At 51.5% G+C, this 24,446-nt stretch overlaps 1 protein-coding gene across 1 annotated transcript; it reads left to right on the top strand.

Annotated features, from left to right (window-relative positions):
* The first annotated feature begins 6,707 nt into the window (after positions 1-6,707).
* LOC137164783 (RING finger protein 112-like) lies at positions 6,708-23,853 on the top strand. Its single transcript, XM_067565730.1, is given in 15 exon segments — positions 6,708-6,781; positions 7,155-7,192; positions 8,175-8,310; positions 8,312-8,452; positions 12,126-12,341; positions 12,811-12,948; positions 13,291-13,395; positions 13,634-13,684; positions 14,766-14,822; positions 15,555-15,641; positions 18,051-18,180; positions 18,335-18,465; positions 18,688-18,741; positions 22,047-22,121; positions 22,817-23,853. Coding segments are annotated over 13 exon segments (1,821 nt in total). The 5' UTR covers positions 6,708-6,781; positions 7,155-7,192; positions 8,175-8,184; the 3' UTR covers positions 23,327-23,853.
* Positions 23,854-24,446: the final 593 nt, after the last annotated feature.

Here is a 24,446-nt window from a genome sequence, read left to right as displayed (position 1 = left end):
TGGAGTGCACTCACACCATCAGCTCGTTTGTTGATAAAGGGAGCAGTGCACTGTGGGTAGCTATCCCACTCCTACTAGTTTGACAGCCACTTTTCAACTGCCCTGTCAGTCAAGCTGATACTGCTGAGCACACGCAAGAAGCCCACAGAAGCGGGGATGAGGGAGAGAGAGTGCGACAGGGAGTGATTGTGTGTGGGTGAGAGAGAGACACACACGGAGAGAGACATACAGACAGCATGTGTTGGGGGACAATGAGTGTGTCTGCACTCGTCACTGTCTCTTTACGTTCAGACAGCAGCTGGAAGCAACCAATTCCGAGGCAGCAGCTGCAGCAGAGACAGCTCACAGCTGGTGTTCTCCATTGCCCCTCAGCAGAGATGGGGTGGGTACACCTGCAGGGGCAGGGAGAGGACTGCAGTCCCCGCTTCCCTCCCTGGCTCTGCAGGGCACATCAGGAGTTACACCCTCCCTGGTAGTTTAGGGCAGGCGGGGGCGGGGCAGGACTGCATTTGCTGCCGCTGTGGAGTGATCTCTCCATGGTGAGTTAACTTGAAAAACTTTCAGGGGCTTTGAAAGTGGGGGGCGGCCGCTGCAGGCAGCCGAGCTCAAACTACTGACGAGAGTGGTCATGATGGCACTGTGGGATACTCAGGAGGCTGTTTTCAGCAATATATCTTAAGGGCAGTGTCTCCACGCATGCTTTTTCACTAAAACTTTGCTGAAAAGGCTCTATGCCTCTTGTCTAGGTGGTTTTATTTTGTCGACAAAAGGGTCATTGCAGTGTGTACGCCAGGATTGTTGTGTCGACAAAAGGTGATTTTGGTAACAAAACTCTCTAGTGTAGACCAAGCTGGAGCAAAGAATTTAACTTCTAATCATTTAGTGAAATGGTGAGAAGAATTTGTCATCAAGGAGGAAGGAGAACTTCCACTTGAAAAGTGGCCAGAGAAGAGTTCACCCAAAGGATAAATGGGAGTAAAATTTAGAGTGAGCAGGTGGGTGAGACAATAACTTTTACTGGAGCAACGTCTGCTGATGAGAGAGACAAGCTATCCAGCTTACACAGAGCTCTTCTTCAGGTCTTCGGGGTAAAGCATTGTAAGCAGAGCTCTGAATAAGCTCAAAAACTTGTCTCTCTCACCAACAGAAGTTGGTCCAATATAGGATATTACCTCACCCACCTTGTCTCTCTGATGTATTGGATGTGGCACAACTACAACAACGCTGCATATAGTAACATATAGAGATATTTCTGGCTTCAGCAGAAATGAGACGTCTGACAACAGAAAGAGAATCTCTCATTTTGCTGTAGTGAGTTTCTGCTCTTTGGTCACTGACATTCTTTTCTTAAATGTTTTTCTTGCATTATTTAATGTGAGGATTTTGATCGCATGGTCAGTGGGAATATTCCTCTCAGTATCAGGGGTGGAGGAGATATGTACCCAAAATGAAGTTCTAGCCTTTCCCATTACAACTGGGGGAGAGAAAGTGAGACTGACGCCTAGGAGCGGGAGCTGCAGGGCAGCAGGGAGCTGGGGAGAAGCCCCAGGAACTGTGGACAGAGCCCCACGTGGAACTGGCTGTGACTGCCAGACGTTACAGCTGGGTGCAGGTCTGTGTGGGGCTTGCGGGGGGCAGCTATGGCCAGACTGGGAGCCACTGCACAGGGACCCCATGAGAAACACTAACTAAGCCTGGCCAAGAAACTCTCAAGTTCCTATTTGCTGGAGTAGAGACTGGGCTGGAGACTGCCCCTCAGGCACTAAACCTGAAGAGCCCTGACTCTCCGCTGGACTGCCCAGGACCCAAACGTTTATGTTGTTGCTCACTTGAACTGTAACTGTTGAAGCTTCTGTGCCTAGGTAACTGCAGCATTTCCCTTTCCTGCCAGCCCTAGAGAAATACCCTTTCCCATAGCCACGTGTCTGGGTGGTTATTGGGACCCACCAGGGCTAGCACCTGCAAGGGGTAGCTGCTGAAGCTCCTACAGGGCTTGCCTCTCAGTTGCGGTACACCTGGCACTTTGCAAATTCTGTGTCGTCCGAGCAGCAGCCACCATCTGTCTCCTGCTAGTGCCAGGCCTGCCACCACCAGCCTCCCACTGGCTCTGCGACTTGGTGTTAGCCGTGGGATGGCAGAGCCTAGGGCTGCCCATCGTGCTGGGCACTGCACAGACAAAACCAACCGAGATCAGGGCACCCATTGTACTGGGCACTACAGAGAGCCAGCCCCTCCCCCGCCCTCTGAGTGAGAATGGGGCACTTGTCACACTGGATTCTGCATAGACCCACCCCCCTGACTGAGTCTGGGGACCCCATCACACCAGGCTCTGCACAGCTCTTTGACCGAAATTGGTGCCCCATCGTGCAAGGTGCAGCATGTACCTTGAGCAAGAGCAGGGCCCCATTCTACCAGGCACTGCACAGGCACATAATACCATACACCCCGGCCCTTACAATCTAAGACAAAAGATACCAGCTGGAGACAGCCAGACAGACGGGGAAGGACCAGGGGACTCAGACTGTACTGGTCACCGTGGAGGGTTTTCTTCTCTCCCCACAGTCCCCAGTAGAGCTTCCCTGCTGGACATTCACCGGGCTACAGTGTGAGAATCTGAGTACGCCAGGCCCCACGTGCTTTAATCCTCCTGTGTCTGAACAGACCCAGGCACAGCCACTGGCTGGCTTCCCAGGTGCCTCCTTGTGCAAAATTGTGGGGTTTAAGTATTTTAAAACATTTTTTATTTATTTAAATTTTCACAATTGTGGAAAATTATGGGGAGGCTCAAACAACATGGGGGTCAGCCAATAATTATTGAAAATCACACCAGGCATGTTCTCCTGGATCATTACAGAACATGGAGTCTACTGGGAGCACCTCCACCTCCACAGCTGCTGAGACCTACGCCTCCTTTTCCCCAATGGGTAACCACATGGACAAACTTTCTGCTGTTATCCAAGCCCAAGCTATTGTCTCTTAGCCTAGAGCCCCCCCCCCCCCTTCCGAGCACTCTCCGGGGGTTCGTTTGTCTTTGTAAATCTCATCCAGACACTACACAGAGACTGTGTCCAGTTTTCCGACCCCCCATTGGATTTGGAACACAACATCCTACATTACTTAGATCTAAACTTGTTCCTCACACAAACATTTCGCAGTAACCATGACAATCAGCTCAGCCTCAGAGATCCCAGGCGCCCCTTTCAGTGTAAATGGTCGGGCACAGAAATAATATCCCTGCCGGCATGTGGCTGGGAGAGTTTGGGCATGTCTATGTCGCAAGCACTTAGAGTGCAAAGAAAGAGCAGGCGGGGTAAGGATTGTTATGGGGTTGAGGCTACAATGGAGGTTAGGTTAAGGTTCTCATGGGATTAGGGACAAGATTATCATAGGGTTAAGGTTATTGTGGGTATAGGGTTATCATCAGGGCTAGGTCTGAGGTGGTACCAAGGGGGAACAGACACTGAAAAAGAGAAACCTGCATCCCATTGAACTCTCAGGGCTAATTCTGGGTGGAATGAAATGAAGCTGGAATTCTGGGTGGAATGCAATGAAGCTGGAAAGACTTGGGTTCCCTTGCGAATTGTGGGCTCAGCCCCAGGGCACTTAAAGTTAAAATTATTATTTACGTAGGCCAATTAAATGAACACAAGCCGTCTTGGGAAAACATTAACTCATCCTGTCTTGGTTCTGCTACTATGTGAGAAAGAAAGAAAGATCCTAAATTTCTACCCTAACTGCATGATAAATTTTGTCAGAACCCCAGTGGTAACCTCCACCCAATGATACCCTTAATCCCAAAATAACCTGAACCCTTAACCCTAAACCCAGTATCCACCCTGCTCCAACTCATTAAGACCCCACTCAAGTCTCAGATCTGGGACCGGACCCAGGATACCTTGCTCTCAGTCTCATTCTCAGAGAATCATAGAATCATAGAGTTGGAAGGGACCTCAGGAGGTCATCTAGTCCAACCCCCTGCTCAGAACAGGACTAACCTCAGCTAAATAATCCACATTCCCCATTCCTCATTCCACATGCCCAGGGCAGGTAAGGCTGGTGTTTTGCTGTGGGTGTCTTACCTGCCTGACTGTGACTCCCTGGAGCACCCAGAGAGTGAAGAAAGGGAAGGCACAGATATTAATGTGCGGGGGGTGTTATACACATTGCAATGTGTTTCTGGGGCAATGGTTACCAGTAGCTCCACCCACAGTACCCAGGCTCCACCCACTCTTCTGAAACAGCCCTGCTACCCTCAGCAATGGTTAAAAATCTTAGCAGTGTCACTATTCAACTCACCCTCTGTAGGTTCCAGGGTTAACAGTCCCCATTGATCTGAATGGGGTGGCTCAGGAATGAATGCAGTAATCCAGGCTAGATGGGCAGGGGGAGGATCAATGGAGGGCCAAGGGGTTGGAGCTCCCTGTTATTCACTAGTCTAATTCCCTGCCCCACAAACCCGTATCTCTCTCACCTCCCCATGGGAGCTAGGGTCCAGTCTCCCATTTCCATCCCACCCTCACCCTGCACCAGGCTCATTGCTAGCAGTGCTATGGCCAGCAGGAGCAGAGATGCCCCATGATGCAGCCTTGCCTGGTCCTGTCTTGGCCAAACTCTCCCTCCATCGCTCTGACCAAAGCCCAGTTGGGGAATGAACGCACCAGGGCAGGTTTTTATAGAGATGGCTTGTGCCTCTGCCCTCCCCAGGTCTACAGAGAACAGATGTGACTGATCCCACAATGAGCCACTCAAGGAAACAAGTTCGTTTGCATTCTGCTCTGCCTGGTATTGCCTCCTATGGGTGCCCTAGAAAATGAAATGAAAATCAAATATAAACAAGCAGTGTGGATGCCTGGGGTGATTTTCTCTTCAGTGTTTTGTTAGCAGATGAAAGGGTCAAGAACAGATGGCCAAGGAGGTAAAGATATCATGGGATTGAGACTAGCATGGGGGTTAGGAGAAGGTTATCAGGGGGCTAATATAATAATGGTGATTTGAATAAAGGGGTTCATAAATTCTAAGGTGAGACGGCACCACTGCAATAATCTAGTCTGCCACCGTTCATACATTTATGGACAGTCAGTAAAAAAATATACAATTTTAACACTGTCTGTAAATCTGTAAATAAATTTAAATGTCTGTAAAATTGGACAGAAATAAAACATATGGTATTTTGACATTGATTGTCATCATTCAGAATCACTTCTTGTATCATAAAACTACACTGATCATGACTTTATCAATTTCCTGTTTTCTATTATTGCACATGCCCATAGAATCTGATTGATCAATTAACTGCAGCTAAAATAATTGCATAATTCCAAATTCCTGTGTACAGTGAGTGAGTATACACTTTTGTGGCATTATTGTATTGTTTATATTTTTAGTGATGTCAGTAAAAAGTTTACTGTGTCAGTAAAAAAAATCAATTTTATACCTTCATATCAGTAAAAACTAAAATGCAAGGTTAGCAACTGAACTCTTGTCTAACACCAGCCAGAGACCTGCCCCCAAATAACTCCTAAAGCAGATCTTTTAGAAAAACATCCAGTCTTGAATTAAAAATTGTCAGCAATGGAGAATCCATCATGAGCCTTGGTAAATTCTTCCAGTGGTTAATCATTTTCACTGTTAAAATTTGCACCATATTTCCAGTCTGAATTTGTCTAGCTTTTCCTTGCAGCCATTGGATAAAGTGAGACCTATCACTGCTTGCATGAAGAACCAATTATTAAATATTTCTTTCCCGGGAAGGTATTTATAGACTGTGATGAAGTCACCCCTTAACCTTCTCTTTCTTAAGATACAAACATAGATTGAACTCACTGAGTCTATCTTTCTAAGGCAGGTTTTCTAATCATTTAATCATTCTTAGGCTCTCCTCTGAAGCCTTTCCAACTTATCAACATCCTACTTGAATTGTTAACACCAGCAATGGACACAGGATTTCAGCAGCAGTTGCATCAGTGCCAAATACAGAGATAAAATAACCTCTCTGCTCCTACTCGAGAGACCTCCGTTTAAATATCCGAGGATCACATTAGCAGTTTTGGCCACAGCATCACACTGTGTGCTCATGTTCAGCTGATTATCTACCATGTCCCCCAAATCTTTTTCAAAGTCTCTGCTTTGCAGGAGAGATTCCCCCAGCCTGTGAGAATGGCCAACATTTGTTGCTTCTAGATGGTACATTTCCCTTTAGCCACACTAAAACACACAGTGTTTGCCTGTGCCCAGTTTTAAATGTGATCCACCTCTCTCTTGAATCAATAACCTGTCCTCTTCATTATTTACCACTCCCCTAATTTTTGTGTCATCTGCAAACTTCTTCAGTGATGATTTTATGTTTTCTTCCAGGCCATTAATAAAAATGCTACTAAAATGCTGATAAATACAAAGTAATGCATGTTGGAAAACATAATCCCAGCTATACCTACAAAATGATTGGGATTGGAAAAGGTACAGAGAAGGGCAACTAAAATGCCTCACGGGGGAGTGGAAGGGGAGACTGGGCAGGTCGGCCTCTGGGTAAAGGGAGCTGGAGCGAGGCCTCTGTTCCTTTTACTAGCGGCGATTCCACCAGGGCTGCGCAGAAGCAAAGCCCAGCTGCACTCCTGGCATCGGGTTACGGAAATCATAGAGTGAAAGAGAAACTGAGGGAGGTGCTTCCTTCCTTCCAGTAACTCTGGGCAGAGACACAAAGAGAGCAAAGGAGGCAGAGGGAAAAAATCAGAGACAAATGAAGAATTAACCTCGGGGTCTGCGCTCGAGTCTGTTCACCAGGGTGAGCTACAGGAGCAGAGCTGGGAGGAGGGGAAGCCCAGGGCTGGGCTAGCAGGGGGCTGCGGGTCGGGAGTGAGGGGCACTGACAGAGCTGTGGTGGGAGGGGCCCAGGGCTAGGATAGAAGAGGCTGAGGGCTGGGGCTGAAGGATACCGATAGCGCTAAGATCCATGAGTGACCTGTCCGTGACTGGGGCAGCCAACCTGAAAATGCCTAGTTCAGGCAGGCTGCAGAAAGGAGAGCAGATTCTCCCAGAACTGGTGGCTACCACTGCAGTTAGATTCACCAACCAGGGGCACAGACAGGGCTCCTGATCCCTCACACTGGTTATCAAGCTAAAACAAGAAGTTACTCAGCCCCTTTTCTGCATTTCAGTCTCCGGCTCCCAGTCAGCAACTAGGTCCAGTAAAGAGGTAAGTTACTTAAAAAAACTCTGTTCACTTTACCAAAATGTTCTCCTAATCCCCCAAGGGCCAGCCACATTGCCAGATCAATATGGGTTTGGATCTTACCCTAATTACCATGCTGCCAGCCAATTTAGTAACTAAAACTAAAGGTTTATTATAAAAGACAAGAAACAAACAAGAGGAGAGATGTTACATGATCAAAGCAACCAGATACAGACAAATGACTTCAAAGTCCATCTATACACAGTCCCTCTGGTGTACATCCAGGAACTGGATGGGTCTCCATTCTTTGTTTTGCGGCTTCAGTTGTAGGTGAATTGATCCACAGGCAGGAAGCAGGAAAGAAGAGAAGATGGAGAGGGTGAAGTTGCATTTTCTGGTCTGTCGTGTGGCTTGTTTCAAACACAAGCTCACAGCCCATGGGCAGGGAAAGGCACTAGCGGCCCTCCTGACCACAGGCATGTCCCTACAGGTCCTCCTAGCCATAGGTTCCAGCCTGGATTCTCTCCCTGGGCGCATTGTATCGTTGAGGCCCTCCATGATTCATCACTAATCTGCCTATGGGGTACGAACCAGTAGCACAGCACAAGTGTTTGGACACAGATCTAACACACATCTCCATAACTTACAGTGCGATGACAATACATACACATTAGCAGCACTTATACATAGCAAACTATAGCCTTTGCAGTGCTACCTGGCATGGCCTAACTTGCGAAAATCACTGCAAATTTGTCACATTAGTATAAAATAATATTACAAAGGGTCACTCATATTCTAGACAGCGTCACACTGTGGTTGAAGGTATCTCAGCAGCAGGACAGTCCAAGATCTGTTTTCCCCCATTCTACCTACTAGACCCCACTCTCCTCCCAGAGGCAGGGATAGAACTCAGGAGTCCTGGTTCCCAGCCCCGCTGCTCTAGTATCTTAGTCCTGATGTCCCCACGTGCTAGATTCTGACCCAGTGGATCTCCCCAAGCCTGCAGGGTCAGAGAGATGGAGCGACTCAGGGAAGATGTCACCTGCTCAATCTGCTTGGACATCTTGAACGACCCCGTCTCCATCGAGTGCGGCCACAACTTCTGCCGGGGCTGCCTCTCACTGGAGCAGAGTCTCAGCAACTCACTGGAGCAGAGTCTCGGCCCAGGGCTACCAATGCCCCGAATGCCGGGCTCCCTGCTCCAAAGACAGGATGATCCCGGACACACGTATCAAAAGCCTGGTGGAGAAAATCACTGAGCAGCTGCAGGAAGAGGCAGAGCAGGTGAGACCAGACAGGCTGGGTAAAGGGAAAGGAACTTTCCCATCAAGGGGATGCCGGGTCCGATCCGGCCCCAGGGTGGGGACTGGCTGGCTCAGAGGGGTGGGGAACGGGACACACAGACTCATAGTCATGAAAGCCAGAAGGGACCATCATGATCATCTAGTCTGACCTCCTGCACGTCACAGGCCACAGAACCTCACCCACCCACTCCTGTAATAGATTCTTAACCTCTGGCTGAGTTACTGACATCCTCACATCATGATTTAAAGACAGCAAATTGCACAGAATACACCATGTCCATTCACTCCTGTTCAGCCCAGTCAGTGACCTGCAGGGAAGGTTAAAAATCCCCAGGAGTTTTGCCAATCTGACCCGGGGGGAAATTCCTTCCCAACCCCAAATATGGCGACCAGTTAGCCCCTGAGCATGTGGGCAGGACTCAGCAGCCAGACACTGGAGAAGGAATTCTCTGTAGTAACTCAGAGCCCTGCCCATCTAGTGTCCCATCACTGGCTGTTGGGAGCATTTGCTGCTTGCAGTCACAGATGGCCCATATCCCATTGTAGGCAGTCTCATAATACCATTGACCTCATAAATTTGTCAGGCTCCGTCTTGAATCCAGTTAGGTTTTTTGCCCCTCTTGGAAGGCTGTTACAGAACTTCACTCGTCTGATGAATAGAAACCTTCATCTAATTTCAAGTCTAAACTTGTTCCTGGTCAATTAATATCCATTTATTCTTCTGCCAACACTGGCGCTGAACTTAAATAACTCCTCTCCCTCCCTGGTATTGATCCCTCTGATGTATTTATAGAGAGCAATCATATCTCCACTCAGCTGTCTTTGATTAGGCTAAACAAGCCAAGGTCCTTACATCTTCTCTCATAAGGCAGGTTTTCCATTCCATGACCATCCTAGTCACCCTTCTCTGCACCTGTTCCAGTTTGAATTATCTTTCTTAAACATGGGAGACCAGAACTGCACACAGAATTCCAGATGAGATCTCACCAGCACCTCGTATAATGGTACTAGCTTCTCCTTATCTCTACTGGAAATACCCTGCCTGAAGCATCCTAGGACCATATTACACTTTTTCACAGCTGCATCGCATTGGTGGCTCATAATCATCCTGTGATCAACCAATACACCCAGGTCTTTCTCCTCCTCTGTCACTTCCAACTGATGCATCCCCAGTTTATAGCAAAATTTCTGACTGTTAGTCCCTAAGACTATGTTTACACTGGCAATGGCAAAATCGCCAACACCAGATCGATCTTTCATGATCGATTGAGTGGTCAGTGCGACCCACTCAACTGATGAGGGAGTCAACTTAATAAGTCCACCTCCTCAACTAGTATAGCACTGAGCCAACGGGAATGCTTTTCCCGTCAGCTCAGCGCAATGTGAACAGCGCGCAGAAGCAGTCGACGGGAGTTACGCAAACTACTCTGCGTAGAGTAGAGTAGTTTGTGTAACTCCCATCGACTGCTGCCAAATTTCCGGGTAAATGTGAACAAGCCCTAAGTGTGTGACCTTGAACCTTTCACTATTCAATTTCATCCCATTTCTATCACTCCAGTTTTCCGGGTGGTCCAGATCTTCTTTTACAGATTAAGTACAAATCCTTGCTATTGGGATTGCAATTTCATGTGCCAATTTCTTTAATATTCTTGGATGGAGATGATCCAGTCCCCCCAGTTTGGTCCTGTTAAACTGTTTGAATTTGGCTTCCATTTCAGCCAATTCAGTCATAATTTCTACTTCCACATTCTTGTTCCCATCAGCCGCCTTGCCACAAGCTTCCCCTAACACTTATTTAAAAACTGAGGCAAAGTATCTTTTCTGTCCTCCCAAGAATATTAACAAAATTGGCCCATGAAATCAGCCATTCCTCAGTGCTTAGTGGACCCACTTCTTCGTTCCTTGTTCTCTTTTTATTGATATGGCTAAAGAACTTTTTCCTGTTGGTTTTAATTTCCTTTACAAGATTCAGCTCTGCTTGGCTTTGGGCAGTTCTCACTATTCCCTCCACTTTCTAACCTCCCAGAGGGAGCTTTCATTGTTGATTCCTCCCATCTTCCATTCCTCGTGGGCTTTCTGCTTTCTCTTAATCCCCTGTTTGAGATCCTTGTTCATCCAGCTTGTTCAGCTGCAACCCTTCCCTGCGGGCTTTGCCCTGGATGCAGACTCCAGTTAGTTTCTGCAACTTTGACTTTAAGTAATTCCAAGTCTCCTCCACATCCAAACCCTTCAGCTTTGCAGGCCAGTCCACTTCCCTATCTAAATCCCTTCATTTTCTAATTTGCCCTTTGAAATCCATAACCCTAGCTGCTGACCTAGGGTGGTTTATCCTTCCATTTAGTTTAAACTGAATTAGCTCCTGGTCACCTCAGCCAAGGTTGTCCTCTACAGACAGTTCTTCAGGGAGGTCCCCACTACTTACCAATACTAAATCTAAACTGGTATCACCTCCTGTGGGTTTGGTGACTATTTGGTGAAGAAATCTGTCAGCTGTCACATCCAGGAATATCTGGACCCTGTCATTATTAGTAGTAGCGCTTCTCCTCCAGTCTATATCTGGGAAATTAAAGTCTCCCATAACCACACAATTCCCAAGGGGATTTATTTCATTCAGACTATTAAAGAAGTCTCTGTCCATATCCTAACCAGATCCTAGACCCAAGCTCTATCCCAGGGCAGCCTCAGGTAGTTTTCTTCCCCAAAGTGCTTTTGACCCAAACAGATTCTGTTTTATCTATTCTTATCACTTCTAATTTATTCCCATTTCAGCTGCTCATTAATACACAATGCTACCCCACCACCTTTGTCTTTCTTTTGTCTTTCCTGTACTCCAGTCATGTCTGCGATTGCCCCATTTTCTGTTATCCTGATAATATCTGGTTTTACTCCCACACTTCATTGTCCATTTTCTCACCCAGGTTCCGTGCATTGCTGTGCAGACATATAATTCCTTCCGCTTGGCTTTGCCCAGATCTCTCACCCCGGGAGGTACAGTCATTTTACTGCCACTATCAGCTACCCAGTGTTGGTCGTGTGGGCGCTATTGTTCCCCTTGTCATCCCTTCTCCAACCCTCCCTCATTCCTTTCCCCATTGCTGCAGCCTCTCCTACTTGATTTTCCTCTTGCTCTGTGTTAGAATCAGGCGTGGAGATTCCATGCTCATCAACCAGGATTTCTAGTTTTAAAAGCTTTTTAATCAGTTGTGCCAACCTCCCTCCTGCAAGTTTATCTCCCTCCCTGCTGAGGTGGAGTCCGTCCCATGAGAAGAGTCCTCTGTCTGCGAGCACACCCCAGTGGGCAAACATCCCAAGTCCTCCTTAGCCCCACTGCCTGAGCCATCTGTTGATCATCATCATCTTGTCTCGTCTTCGCTCTCCTCCTCCAGGGACAGGAATAATCCCACTGAAGATCACCTGAGTGTCCGTTTCTTTAAGCGTCTTCCCCAGCCTGGCGCAATCTCCCTTGATGTGTCCCAACCAGAATATAGGGATCTTTCCCCTCCAGGGACTGCTGGCTCTGATCCGGCCCCAGGGCAGGGGACTGGCTGGCTCAAGAGGCTGTGGAATGGGGCATGGGGCACTGATCTGGGGTGAGTGGGGACTGGCCGTCTCAGGGGTGGGGTCCCAGCTCAGATCCTGTTCTGTCCCTGCAGCAGGAGCCAGAGGTTCAGTTGGAACCGGGGCGCCCGGTGCAGCTGGTGCATCTCGATGAAGAAGGGGCTGTGGTCCTGGACGAGGAGGCTCTGAGCTGCTGGCTGGAGCAGGGTGGGGTGGGGGACACCCCCATCTGCCTGATGTCCATCATTGGAGAACAGCGCCAAGGCAAATCCTTCCTGATGAACTACCTGCTACGCCGGCTATGGAGCCAGGTGAATGTAAACAGGAGCAGGAGTGAGCTGTGGGTGTGAGCGGCCCCATCCTCCCCCTGCTGAAGGGCTCAGAGCTGCACATGCATCTGTGAGCGCCCCTCCCTCCTCCCCAATCTGTCCAGGTAGGTGGTGCCATGGCTGGACCCTAGCGTGTCTGTCTGCCTGGAATTCTGTCTGATATTAGTGTCTGTCTGTCTGAACCCAGGCATGTCTCTCTGTCTGCCTGTGTGTCTGTCTGGAATGCAGCATATCTGACCGTCTTTCTGTCGAGGCAGCGGTGGTTCTGTTGATCTGTCTCTCAGATTCTGAGCATGTCCGTTATCATGTATTCCTCCCCACCCCGAATTGACTGCCCTTTCCCCACCCCACCAAGAGTTTACATCTTGGGGGCGGAGGGGGACCAGTCACTCTCATCTCCCATCCTGCACTGACATCCCCCCCCATCCCCTCCTGTGTGTCCTTCTGGCAGGAGGCGAGCGAAGGTTCATGGATGGGCCGGGAGGACGAGCCCCTGGAGGGATTTGAGTGGCGCATGGACACACAGAGAGTCACCAAGGGGGTGTGGGCGTGGAGTCAGCCCTTCTGGGTGCCGAACAAGGGGGGCAAAGTAAGTGGGGTTGTGTTGGGGATGCAAAGTAAGTGGGGAGGAGGTCATGGGGACGTGGGGAGGAGGAAAAGGGAAAAGAGGGAAGAGGGCTGGGAACAGAGGGAATGGGGGAAATAGGGAGGGAAGGATGGAGACGTGGGAAGGAGGCCCCAGGGGTACCTCGCAGAATGGATAATGGGGGGATGGAGAAGCGTGAGAGGAGGGAGCTATCACTGGGACGGGCTGGAACAAGATGCCAGGTGCCATTGGGGCTGAACAGGGGGCAGGCTGTGGAGGCTGGAGAGTCCGTGACTTACTGCACAAATCTGAGAGCTGACCTGGGCTGTCACTCTTCTCCCCCAGGTGGCCGTGCTGCTGGTCGACACCGAGGGTTCCATGGACATTGGAAGTAACAAGGAGACCAGCATCAAACTCTCCGCCTTGTCCATGCTGCTCAGCTCCTACCAGGTCGGGGGACTCACCAGGGGATGTTGTGCAGCAGCAAGGTGGGGGGGGGCACTGTGCTCCATGGAGCAGGGCGGGGGGCTCATCAGGGAGCGCTGGCCTGGCAGTCTGGGTTGGCCCCAATGCCCCGTGTGGCACTAGAGGGCACTGTACAGCGGGGTGGATGATGTGGCTGTGACATGGCCTCGGTCGGCCGTCACTGCTCGTGGCTGTAGCTCTGCTGTCTCATGATTATTTACAGATACTGAATATTGGCCGTCAGGTGAAAAACCCGGATCTCGAATACCTGGAGGTGAGGCTGGGCAGCTCGACACAGGGTTATTATCCCTCCCCATAGGTCCTGTGGGGAAACTGAGGCCCAATGGAGAGAAACTGACTCTCCCACGGTTATGTAGGTTTCTTGAGTCAGCCCACACAGCCCAGCCTGGCTCGCTGCTCCCAGGTGTCCAGGGTTGGCCACTGAGCCAAAGTTAGGACCCATCACTCCCCTTCAGCCCCGCTCTGCCATTGATGGGAAGGCTGCTGGGGCCAGGCCCTGGGGCAGTCACTCTGCACCCTGCTCTGCTTTGCTCTTCTCTTCAGGCTCTTACCCAGTGACAGCCCCGCCAGGTCATGCCCTTAGCGAGGTCACTACCACCTGCAGCATCTGCCACGTCCTGCCCTCGGACATACCCTGGGGAGTGGAATCTCTCTACATGGGACGGGTTGGCTCGACTCGGGATTGAATCCATCCATGCTGCTCTGGATCCAGGTGCTAGCAAAAACCTGGTTAACACAGAGTGACAGCGGCCCGGGGACAGCCTAGGTTAATGCAGCATGGCTGAGATCATTCAAGCCATTAGCATAGCTGTGGTTTGACCCCGGGGCTGTGCAAAGGGTGTTGGTGGCATCCGTCAGCCTGAGGCAGTGCTGTTTGTGTGGGGTGCGGGTGCATCCCGGGAATGCCTCGGGGAAAGGACCCCACATCGGGATCACTGACCCGACCCACCTCTCACCTCCATGGAGCACCCTGGAGAGAGGGAGTGAGCCCTGGAACCAGACGTGCCCCTCCGGGGGGGCGTAGTGCATGGAGGAGGGGTGTGCACCGATGGGCATCCCCTGGCACCAGATCTCTGTGCCCTCCCCCAGGCTCACTTCACGCCCCCTTGACCAGGTGCAGCCTGCTTCTCTGCGCCCCGTGAAAGCGTCTCTGTCCATCTCCAGCGTCGTTTCACACTCGCCGGGCCTCGCTCACTGCGATGGGTGGAGGGAGCAGCTCAGATGGGGGGATGGGGCAGTCAGACCCCTTTCTTTCCACAGGCAGCATCCCCTCACCCCGTGTAAATGCCTGTGGAGCCCCAGACTCACCCCCCACCCTTCTCTTTGCTCTGCAGATGTTTCTGCATGTGGCTGAAGTGGTGGGAGAGGCTTATGAACTGGAGCCTATTCAGGTGAGACAGCATCACCCCCATCACCCACCCTGCCCTACGTATCGCCCCATAGCACCCCTCCCCTATGCGCATCGTTATAGGGACTTTCCATGCAACTCCGTTGCCATGGCTGCCAATACATAGTAACGCAGCATCGCCCCGTATTCATGCTGCTGGCTGTGAGCCATGAAAATGGCAACCTGCCTTTCTATGCAGCTCTTGTCCACCACCCGCCAGCTCACCTGCCTTCCAGACACCCTTTAGGGTCATTTTATGGCACCGTGGAGCATGTGGGTGGAATCTCTTGGCACAACGAGCGCTCAGCGAATCCCTCAGTCATCACCAACCCACCATCTGCCCACCAGGTTTGGACCTGCCAAGGCACCTGAGCTGGTTTCGAACAGGTCACGGCAATTGTGTGGCCAGGCCCTTCAGATGGGGTGGCTCTAACAACCTGCGAGCCAGCTGTGGTCATCTTCAGACTACGGTGTACAGCCTTGACGAGGGCCTGCTGACTTATGTTGACGACGGGCAGACAGCTCTCCACCTGGCTGACGACGATGCTATCAAATGGCTGGGCATGTTGTGCATATGCTGAAGACCCTTCCCCACCCCACAGCCTGCTCCTGCCCCAGGCACCGCCTGCCCCATTCCCCAAGGGTTGAGGCTTTCCCTCCAGACAATGTCCTTCTCCCCATCCCAGCTTCCTCCCACACCCCAGTGACCCTCTTTCCCCTCCTGTCTCCCCTGCAGCACCTCGACCTGCTGGTGCGGGATTGGAGCAGCTCCCTGCTCCTTGGAGACCAGGGTGGGAAGGAGTATCTGAGAGACGTCAGACAGGTGACTCCGGGGCTCATGGGGGTGGGGACTGGGATACGGGGCCTTTCCCCTCTAGGGGGCTGGTAGCACCACACTGGATAAAAGTTGCCTGACAAATCCCATTAAAAGACCCCTTTTTAGCTGCTTATAACTTTGCCAAGGTTTGACTATTTGGGCTGAAATTTTCCATGCTTGTTCTCGTCTCAGGCTGAATTCTTCCTGTATTTCTCCATAAGAACATGAGAACGGCCATACTAGGTCAGACCAATGGTCCATTCAGTCTCCTGTCTTCTAACAGTGGCCAAGGCCAGGTGCTTCAGAGTTAATGAACAGGCAATTGACAAGTGATCCATCAAGCCATTTCTGAGAATGTGCCTAAAGAAAAACACATGGTTTGGCAGTATTGAAAGAAAATTCGGATGTTCCTTTTTCTGAACATTTCTAGAACCTTCCCCCCACTTTGGAGCAGGGACTTGACATTTGGCTGGGGGTGGCCTGTGTGTCAGAGATTTGCCATGGGCTGTTCCCAAGACAATCCCTCCACATTTGGCCAAGTAACAAGCCAAGTCAAGCAATACTCAGGAAAGACTTGCTAGGTCAGTGTTTCTCAACTTGGGGGCCCTGCAGGATGGGCTCAAGGGGTCACAGGTGCAGGGCTGGTGTTAGGGGTGTGACATTACCCTCTGTGATCTGGACTGGTATATCACTGTGTCATCCCCAATCGCCCCACTCCTGGGGTCCGCCTTGCGCTTGCCCTGCTGTGTGACCCCCCACTCCTGGGTCAGTTCATTCACAGCCTCTGGCAGATAAACGGCTCCTATTTTAATGAGTCAGGGCTTCTGGCCAGTCACTGATGGGATTATGCAATGGTGTGACCCCCAGCCAACATCCCCAGTCCAAGATGCAACCCCAGGAACTGCCGTTTTACAGCGTTCATTGCTGCCCACTGCACCCTGCAAGCCCATTACATTAGTCCATCAATTTATCAAAGAAATTGATACACACCTGCTCTGTCACTGCAAGTGACGTCTCTGCACACGCTCAACCCACACGCACTGCTTTAGTTAAAACAAACAAATAAGTTTATTAACTGCAGTAAGATTTTAAATTATTATAAGCCGGAAAAATATGAATCAAGGTTTGATCCCAATTAATTAAGAGACAAATCACATTCTAAGCTAAACTCAACACTTCAGCAGCCTTTTAGTCATATATAATGCTCACCACAGGCTGGCTAACTCCTTCTCTACCAGAGCCCCCCTGTGGGCAATCTGTCAGTTGCTCATTGTTGCTTCGTAGATCTATTCCAAGGGAAAGCTCCAGAGACAAAGATGCCTCTGCCTTTAACAGGTTTCCTCGACACCCCCTGGGGTCAGGTGATCGTCCATGTCTGGCAATGGGCATGATTTCCTCCACTCAGTCAAATGAGTGTCACCTTATCAGGTGCTCAGGCCAGGCTATTGTTCCTCTAGGCATGCCTCTGCCAGGTGTGAACCCTCCGCTTGGTGTTTGTCTGCCTCTATCCAAGCCGTGTGAGACACACATTTGGGGATATGACACAGCAGAGTTTCACATCTGTACATAAGTGTGACATTGCAGAAAACATGCTACCATAACAATAATGTTCAGTTTGCCATGAGCATTCCAAAAACACCTTCCATAGCACACATTGCATCAGACAATACAGTTACACTCTAAGGGTGAACATGAATGATACACAAATCACACCGTAGGGGGTACATGGGGTACAGTGTGTCACAAGGGGGTGACAAGCAAGACAATTGCTCAGGGCCCCCTCACCACAGCAGATGCCGCAAAGCTAAGCTACATGCTTCAGCCCACGGTGGCTCAGGACCAAGTGTAAGATGGGGGCGGTCACCATTTTTTCAAGTAAGGGGGTCATAGTTGTGTTTGAAATCAAAAAGGGGACTGCCCTCACAAAAAGGTTGAGAAACACTGTATTAGTGTTTATCTGCTGCAGTTTCCAAAGAGTCCATCTGCACAGAGCATGCTCCAGCCCGGGGCTGCAGAAGCAACGCTGGAGTCTCCCTGTAATTCCTGCCCAGGCTAGGTGCCAGAACTGAAAGCAGGGGCGCCTGTCACCCCGTGTTTACAATGAGCCCAGGCAGCGTGGAGGAGGAAGCAGCTTCATTGCAGTGTGGAGGGGAGAAAAGCCAGGCCCGGGGGAGGGAAAGGAGCAGGCTGGGACAAGGAGTCTGGAGAGGCTGGGAGCTGGAGAAGTGGAGACTGGGACTGAGAGTCACTCCTTTCTTTTCCTGCCATCCCCTGCCTCGTTCACTGCACCCCTCCCAACGTCTGCCACAAACCAGGCAGGGCTCCTCCAGACCCTCTCCTACTGCCCAGCAGCTCTGGCTAATGCTAACACTGTGTATCGTGTGTCAATGTAACGATTCCCCCTGGCTTCAGCAGATGCTGGCGGCGACATCCCCTTGCAAACACCCCAAGGCCCTGGAAGCACTGAAGAGAAGCAGCACCCGCTGTTACCTGATGCCCTTCCCTGGCAAAGGGATCATGACTGGGAGCGCAGGAAGGCTGAGAGGTAACGGACCTAGGACAGCATCTTTGACCCCCCTGCCGTGTGCAGGGCAATGCAACTGGATCACTGCTCATGCCTGCATGTGCAAGGTAGAGAGAAGGGGGATCAGATGGGCCCTGCATTCCCCCACCATCATCTGTCTCTCTCCCCTTCACAGACATGGATGAGGATTTCCGGGAGAGCCTGAGGGATTATGTCACCACCCTGGTGGGCTCTGCCGGTCAGCACGTCCGGAGGGACCAGCATGGGGAGCTGCTCACTGGGACACAGCTCGCTGCCATGATAAAGGTGGGACCGGCCAGTTGTGCTGCAGGGATAGGGACAGGGGCACTCTCCGCTTGCAGTCATTGATGACCCTAATGCCCATGCAGGTGTCGCTGTGTGGATGTTCCCCAAGTGCCCTTCCCCAGAGGTGGCTGCATCTCAGTGCTGGGTGAGCCATCCCCGTGTTCCGTCTTTCTAAGCCCTGTGGTGTTTGTGACATGATGATTTCTTTCATTTCTTTTGCAGGAATTCTCTGAAGTGATGAAGAAACATCGCTTCGGCTTCTCCTCTCCCTGTCAGGTACCGTCTCTTCCTCTGACCTGATCGTGGGGTGTCTCCCCTCTCCCTTCCATGCCAGGGCTTGGTGGTATTGGGAACTGGGTCCATCCTGCTGAAGGTGTCTGGAAAAGGGGCTCGGTGAAGTCTCAGGTTCTTAAACTCTGCGGTAGGAGAATTTCTCTGCACTAGAGGGCAGCTGGTGCTGGAGGGCGCTCCAATCCGTGAGATCAGTGCCACGAATCAGCCCTGCGGGTATCAGTGCGCAAATGAGAGCCCTTGATCAGAGCTGGCCCGAAAGTGGGGATTTTTGTTTTTCCTGCAGCAGAAACTGTTGAGTTTCCTGCAAAACCCCCAAATGTTTCCATATGGCAGTGCCACCAAGTTGGCTCCTGGGAACTGTAGTTCATATTCCCCACATGCCCCTTTCTCCTCTCTGGGTGGTAAGACGGGGGGGGACACTCACCTATTGTGCACCACTCTCTGTCAGCTGCATTCGTCCCTTTTTCTGTTCCTGGTGCCCCCTGCTGGTGGCTGCCTTAGTCAGGCGGGGCTTTGCTGGCACACATGGTCTGAAGACACATGAAGGGTCCCCTTCCGGGGTAACACATCCAACAAATGGTTGGCCTTCACCGTGGTCTTCAGCCCCATCTCTGGGCCTTTTTAAACTCTAACCCCTCTCTGAGGCTCCAAATCTAAATTTGCTCCCCTCTCTGGGCTTTGGCCACTGCATCAGTGGCCAGTGGGAGGGGGGACCCAACCCAGGGACTCTTCAAGTAGAAGCCATGTGCTGCTTTCTTTACTAGTTGCTACTGCTGCATTCCCTGGGCTCCTTCCTGATCTGTCCTACCACCTTCTTGGATTCTCTGTCCATTCCCTGTGTGAGCAGGGTCCATCCCAGGACTCCTTGCCTGGAGAGTTTCTCTGTCTCTGTCCTGATTTTTCAGGGTCTTCTCTCAGGCTCTTTGCCTAGAGAGCTTCTCAGTCCTATCTCTGCATGAGCAGGGTTTCACCCCTGGAGTCTCACAGCCTTTAACACCTTCTTTGCCCTGCTGGTCCCAGCCAGCAGCAGCCCAGCAGCTCCTTTTAAGTGAGCCCTCTTTGCTCTGATTGGTTGCTTCCCTGAAGCCTCTCTAGGAAGGCCTGGAGGACCCACCTTCACTGATCCTAGTCTGGAATGGGGTGTGGTAGGACTGCAGGGCCTCCAGCAGGGGGCCTCAAAGGGCCTGGTGCAGCTCATCACAATAGGGCACCCTGGTGAACTGCCCTCCCATGAGCCTAGCCTCAGAGGACAATGGGGCAATTGGACTTCATCTCCCAGGATGCACACCTATGTCCTCACTTGGTGAGGGGAAATCAGGCGTCACGGCCCTGGTGCATCATGGGAGATGTAGTCTGGCCAGGGAGCCTGGCATATAGAGAAGAATGAGGCATCTTAACTATATTTCCCATAATGCAACAGCATCTCCTCTATTGGTGCATGCTCCATCGCCCCAGTGCATCATGGGAGGCACATGTGGCAGTGGTTGGGGAAGATGGCTTTAAATCTACTTCTGTGATGCCTGGATTCAGGGACCCAGGGTCCCAAGTTCACCTGGGCATACAAGGCCCAAGCCTGAGTCAAGCTGGGGACCAGGGTTCAAACCCTGTTGTTTTCCAGTATGGACGCAGCCTTGCTGGACTCATGCTCTGGGAGGCTGCCGAAAGTTTCCCTATGAGGGAGTCCCACAGGCTCAGGGCTCTGGAACCACTCAGGGTGATGCCAGGCAGGTTTCTAGTGGTCGGGGGTCTCCCCTCAGGGCCCCTCACACCTGTGCAGCCACCTCCTAGATCTGGCCTCGGTGCGTTCAGCCCCTCTGCTCTGCCGTGAGCCCCTGCAGTGAGTCCTCCTGGATGGGATGCCTGGAGAGCTCCTACACACCCAAAGAGCCATGCACCCACCTAGCAGTCAGAAGAAAGTCACAGCAGATTGGAAACAGCAGGGTTTATTAATCCTCAGGAGCACAATAGAGAACTGGACTTGTCATCAGATGAATCAAGAAGCTACAACAAAACCCTTCTTGGGGAGTGGCTCCCCAACAGGGAACTTCCCCCTTCCCGCTGCCCAGCACCAGACGTGCCCTGCTGCCCCTTCTCCTCCTTTGTCTCTTTCCCGACCAAAACAAGTCCCTGGTCTTTTGTTCTTCAGCACTTCAGGCTGGCCCCTGGCAGGGGATGGGCTCCGGCCACTGTCTGTGCAAAGGCAGCTAAAGGCAGCCACCCCTGCCCTCTAGTGGTCACTACAGAGATCACGCATCCTTTACCCAACACCAAAATATTTGAATAATACATAGGGGAAACGGAGGAACACACCATACTCATTAAGAACATTCCCAATTGGTTACAATCTCATAATCCCATGAGCCGACTTTCTTTCTCCTCTGTCAGTCAAGTTTGGTGGACAGTCCAGTTTTCCCAGGCTGCACCACCAAAAAAGGGCCAGGGCAGCCGCAGCTGGGAAGGGCGCTAGGGAATCTGAGATACGGTTTGTTGCACCCAGGCCTGCATAAGGCCGTGTAGATGCTAGAGCCCCAGGTTGGGACCCAGGGTTCCACCATTCCTAACCTGGGGTACAAATGAGTGTAGACGCTCTACCCCTTGGGGAACAACCACAGGGGCTGCTAATTCAGGTGCTACTAACCATGGCCTTACGTTGCAGCATAGACATAACCTTAGACATGGATTGTAATGTTCGCTTGGGCGTCAGCTTCAGATCAGCTGGGAAGGGTGCTACCCATCCCCTCTTCTAGAGGAGAATTGGAAGATGGGGACAGTTTATCTACATGGGGGGAATAGATAGCTACGCCGGAATAACTATTTCACAATGGACACTTCAGAATAGCGCCACAGCAGAGACTTTTCCAAAGTCATTGCTCCTCCACAACAAGATCTAACTCAGATTTTGTCATCCCTCCTCTCCCCCCCATGCAACCACTTGCCACCGGGAGCTCAATAACAGTGCCCAAACACCACCAGAGCCGCAAGTTCCGGTGTCACTGACGTTCTTGGGCAGCAGCCTCAGGCCGAGCCCAGCTGGGGCAGGGGTTTCCAAAGTCCATAGCTACAGGAAAGTGCTGCAAGTGAAAAGTGCAGCTCGGGGCAGGGAAGGGAGCCAAGGCTGGGATGCTGTGTGGATCAAAGCCAGAGGCACTAGAAGCCCCAAGCAGCTGCCACATTGGCTAATGGTGTCGCTCTGTTACGTGAGGTTGCTGCACTGGAAGCTGCAGCCACTAGGTGGAGATGGAGCCCCAAAAACTGCAACTCATCCCAGCCTTGTCCTCTCTGCACAGATGGCCATCACCTTCCACAACCAGAGAGTCATGGACAGAGCCCGCACAGACCACGCTCTCTTTCTGAAGGAGAAGGTGAGTCTGGGAAAGGGGCTGTGTGCCCAGCAAGGGGAACCCCAAGGAATCATCCCGGCCAGCCTCACTGACTACACAGTTTGGGGCAGAAGATGGGACCTCATATTAGTTTGTAGGTGCTGCAGAGATGGGAGACTCCAACCCCGATATAACCAGGTCCCAATCTTGCAGCACTATGCAGCACTTGGCAGGACAGGAGCTCCAATCTCCAACGGGCATCTGTCAATCATAAGAACGGCCATGCTGGGTCACACCGACGGTCCATCTAGCCCAGGATCCTGTCTTCTTACAGTGGCCAATGCCAGATGCTTCAGAGGGAATGAACAGAACAGGCAATTATTGAGTAATCTGTCCCCTGTCATCCACTCCCAGTTTCTCGTAACAGAAGCTAGGGTCACTCAACCCATCCTGGCTAATAGCCAGTGATGGACCTGTCCTCCATGAACTTATCTAGTTCTTTTATTAACCCCATTATAGTTTTGGCCTTCACAACATCCCCTGGCAATGAGTTCCACAGATTCCAGTTGGGAGGCGGTCTATGCAGAACCCGGGGTGAACCCTGATCTCTGTCATGGGGTTGAGGGGAAGTTGCTGTGCTGTGGCCAGAGGGGCCATTGGTGAGCCAGGGTTGCCAACTCGCCCCTTCTAACAGCCTTGAATCCGCTTCTCTCCCCATCCTCTCCCGCTCAATGCAGGACACCCTGTCCCAGCACATGTTCGACTGTCTGAGGGTGAGACCAAGCACAGTGGCAAAGCAGTTTGTGAAGCAGCGCACGAAGCTACTGAGGCAGTGCTGGGAGGAGATGAAGGAGCCAGAGAAGGAGACCCTGCTAACGGCATTAGAGGCGGAGCTGACTCGGGAGGCCAAGACCTTCCTGGAGACCTACGGAGGGCGCTATCAGAGTCACGCCATCAAGGCAGGCATCACTGTAGGAGTGTTGGCACTGGGGCCGTTGGGCGGTGCTCTCGGAGCTTCTGGATATGGAGCAATTGCCACCGCAGCTGCAGAACTAGGCCTCAGCGAGGCAGCAGCCATTGGGGTTGGGACAGGGGTGGGCACTACAGCCGGGATTTTCATGGGCAGGCAGATGGGTGACAACATCGGACGGCAGGAAACCATGAGAGCAGCAGCCGCCCACAGTGAAGGGCATCGCCACCAGCACGACAGTCCAGACCATGAGCCCCTGCTATGTGATTTTGACTAAAACACATTCCAGGGAGGCTGCCAGCCGGGACTGGAAGCCATCAAGGCACAGAGAATCCAGCACTTCCCTCAGGAGTTTGTCCCAGTGGTTACTCTCCCGCACTGTGATAAACTGGTGCTTTAATGCTCGTTGGCTTTTGTCTGGCTTTAACTTCCAGCCATTGATTCTCTCTCTGCCTTTCTCCTATGCTAAAGGCACGTGACGGTTGCAATACAAATTGTTCCAGAAATAGGCAACGCCAATATCAAGGTTGCCCACACAACCTTAACGCTGCCCCCTTGCACATGTGCTTTAGAATACAGTGTTTAATTCCATGATCACATACTGGTGTTTTCCCCAGGATTCAGTGCTCGGCTGTCTGAGATTTTGTTTTCTCCTCATTGTGCAGTGGGTGGCCTCAGCCCTTATTTCCTGCCCACTTTCACACCCTGCTCTGAAGTCAGAATGATGGATTTTGTCATGGGTTTTTTTCTTTGGTATCCGAGTGCTTCACAAACGTTGATTTCTTTCCACAACACTTGTGAGGGGAGGAGAGTGTTGTGAGCTCCCTTTTACAGATGGGGGGGGCTGAAGCACACAGAGGGATTAAAGGCAAAAGTGGCCGGTAACTTTGGCTGCCCAGCTAGAGATGCCTGGAGCCCGACTGGTCCGAGCACTTTGCATATCCTGGCAGCAAGCTGTGTCCCGGTGAGCAGCTTCCGGACATGTTGAGGGGTGGGACTTTGGGGGTAGGCAGTGGAGGAGGGGAAAGGGGATTATTCCAGAGGCAGACCGAGGAGCCAGTGAGGGGAGGGGATTCTGGGCCTGGAGGGAATGGCAAAGGTGGTGGGAATGGGGGAGGGAGGAGGTGAGATCTCACCTCTGTGGACTACAGATACCGCAACATGAAGAACCAGAGCTGGGAGGATGTGTTCAGCAGCAGGAACTGGAAGCCTGCGGAGGTGATGCAGGGGGATCCATCCAGGTTCACTGCTGGGGCATGAGGGGAGACAGTGATCATGACTCAGCACCCCTTAAACTGCAGGCTGGGTCACTATAGCTAGCCACTATTGGGCAGAGGGGACATGGGGTGCCATGGATGTCCAGCCCTCTTGCCTTCCTTCTTAGGTGGCTGGAGAGG

This window comes from Emydura macquarii, unplaced genomic scaffold (assembly GCF_026122565.2).
Source record: "Emydura macquarii macquarii isolate MOO-44397 ecotype Brisbane River unplaced genomic scaffold, CSIRO-AGI_Emac_v2 contig_2696, whole genome shotgun sequence".
NCBI lineage: Eukaryota > Metazoa > Chordata > Testudines > Chelidae > Emydura > Emydura macquarii.
The sequence above is the reverse complement of the archived record's forward strand: the minus strand, read 5'-3'. Positions and strand labels throughout refer to the sequence as shown.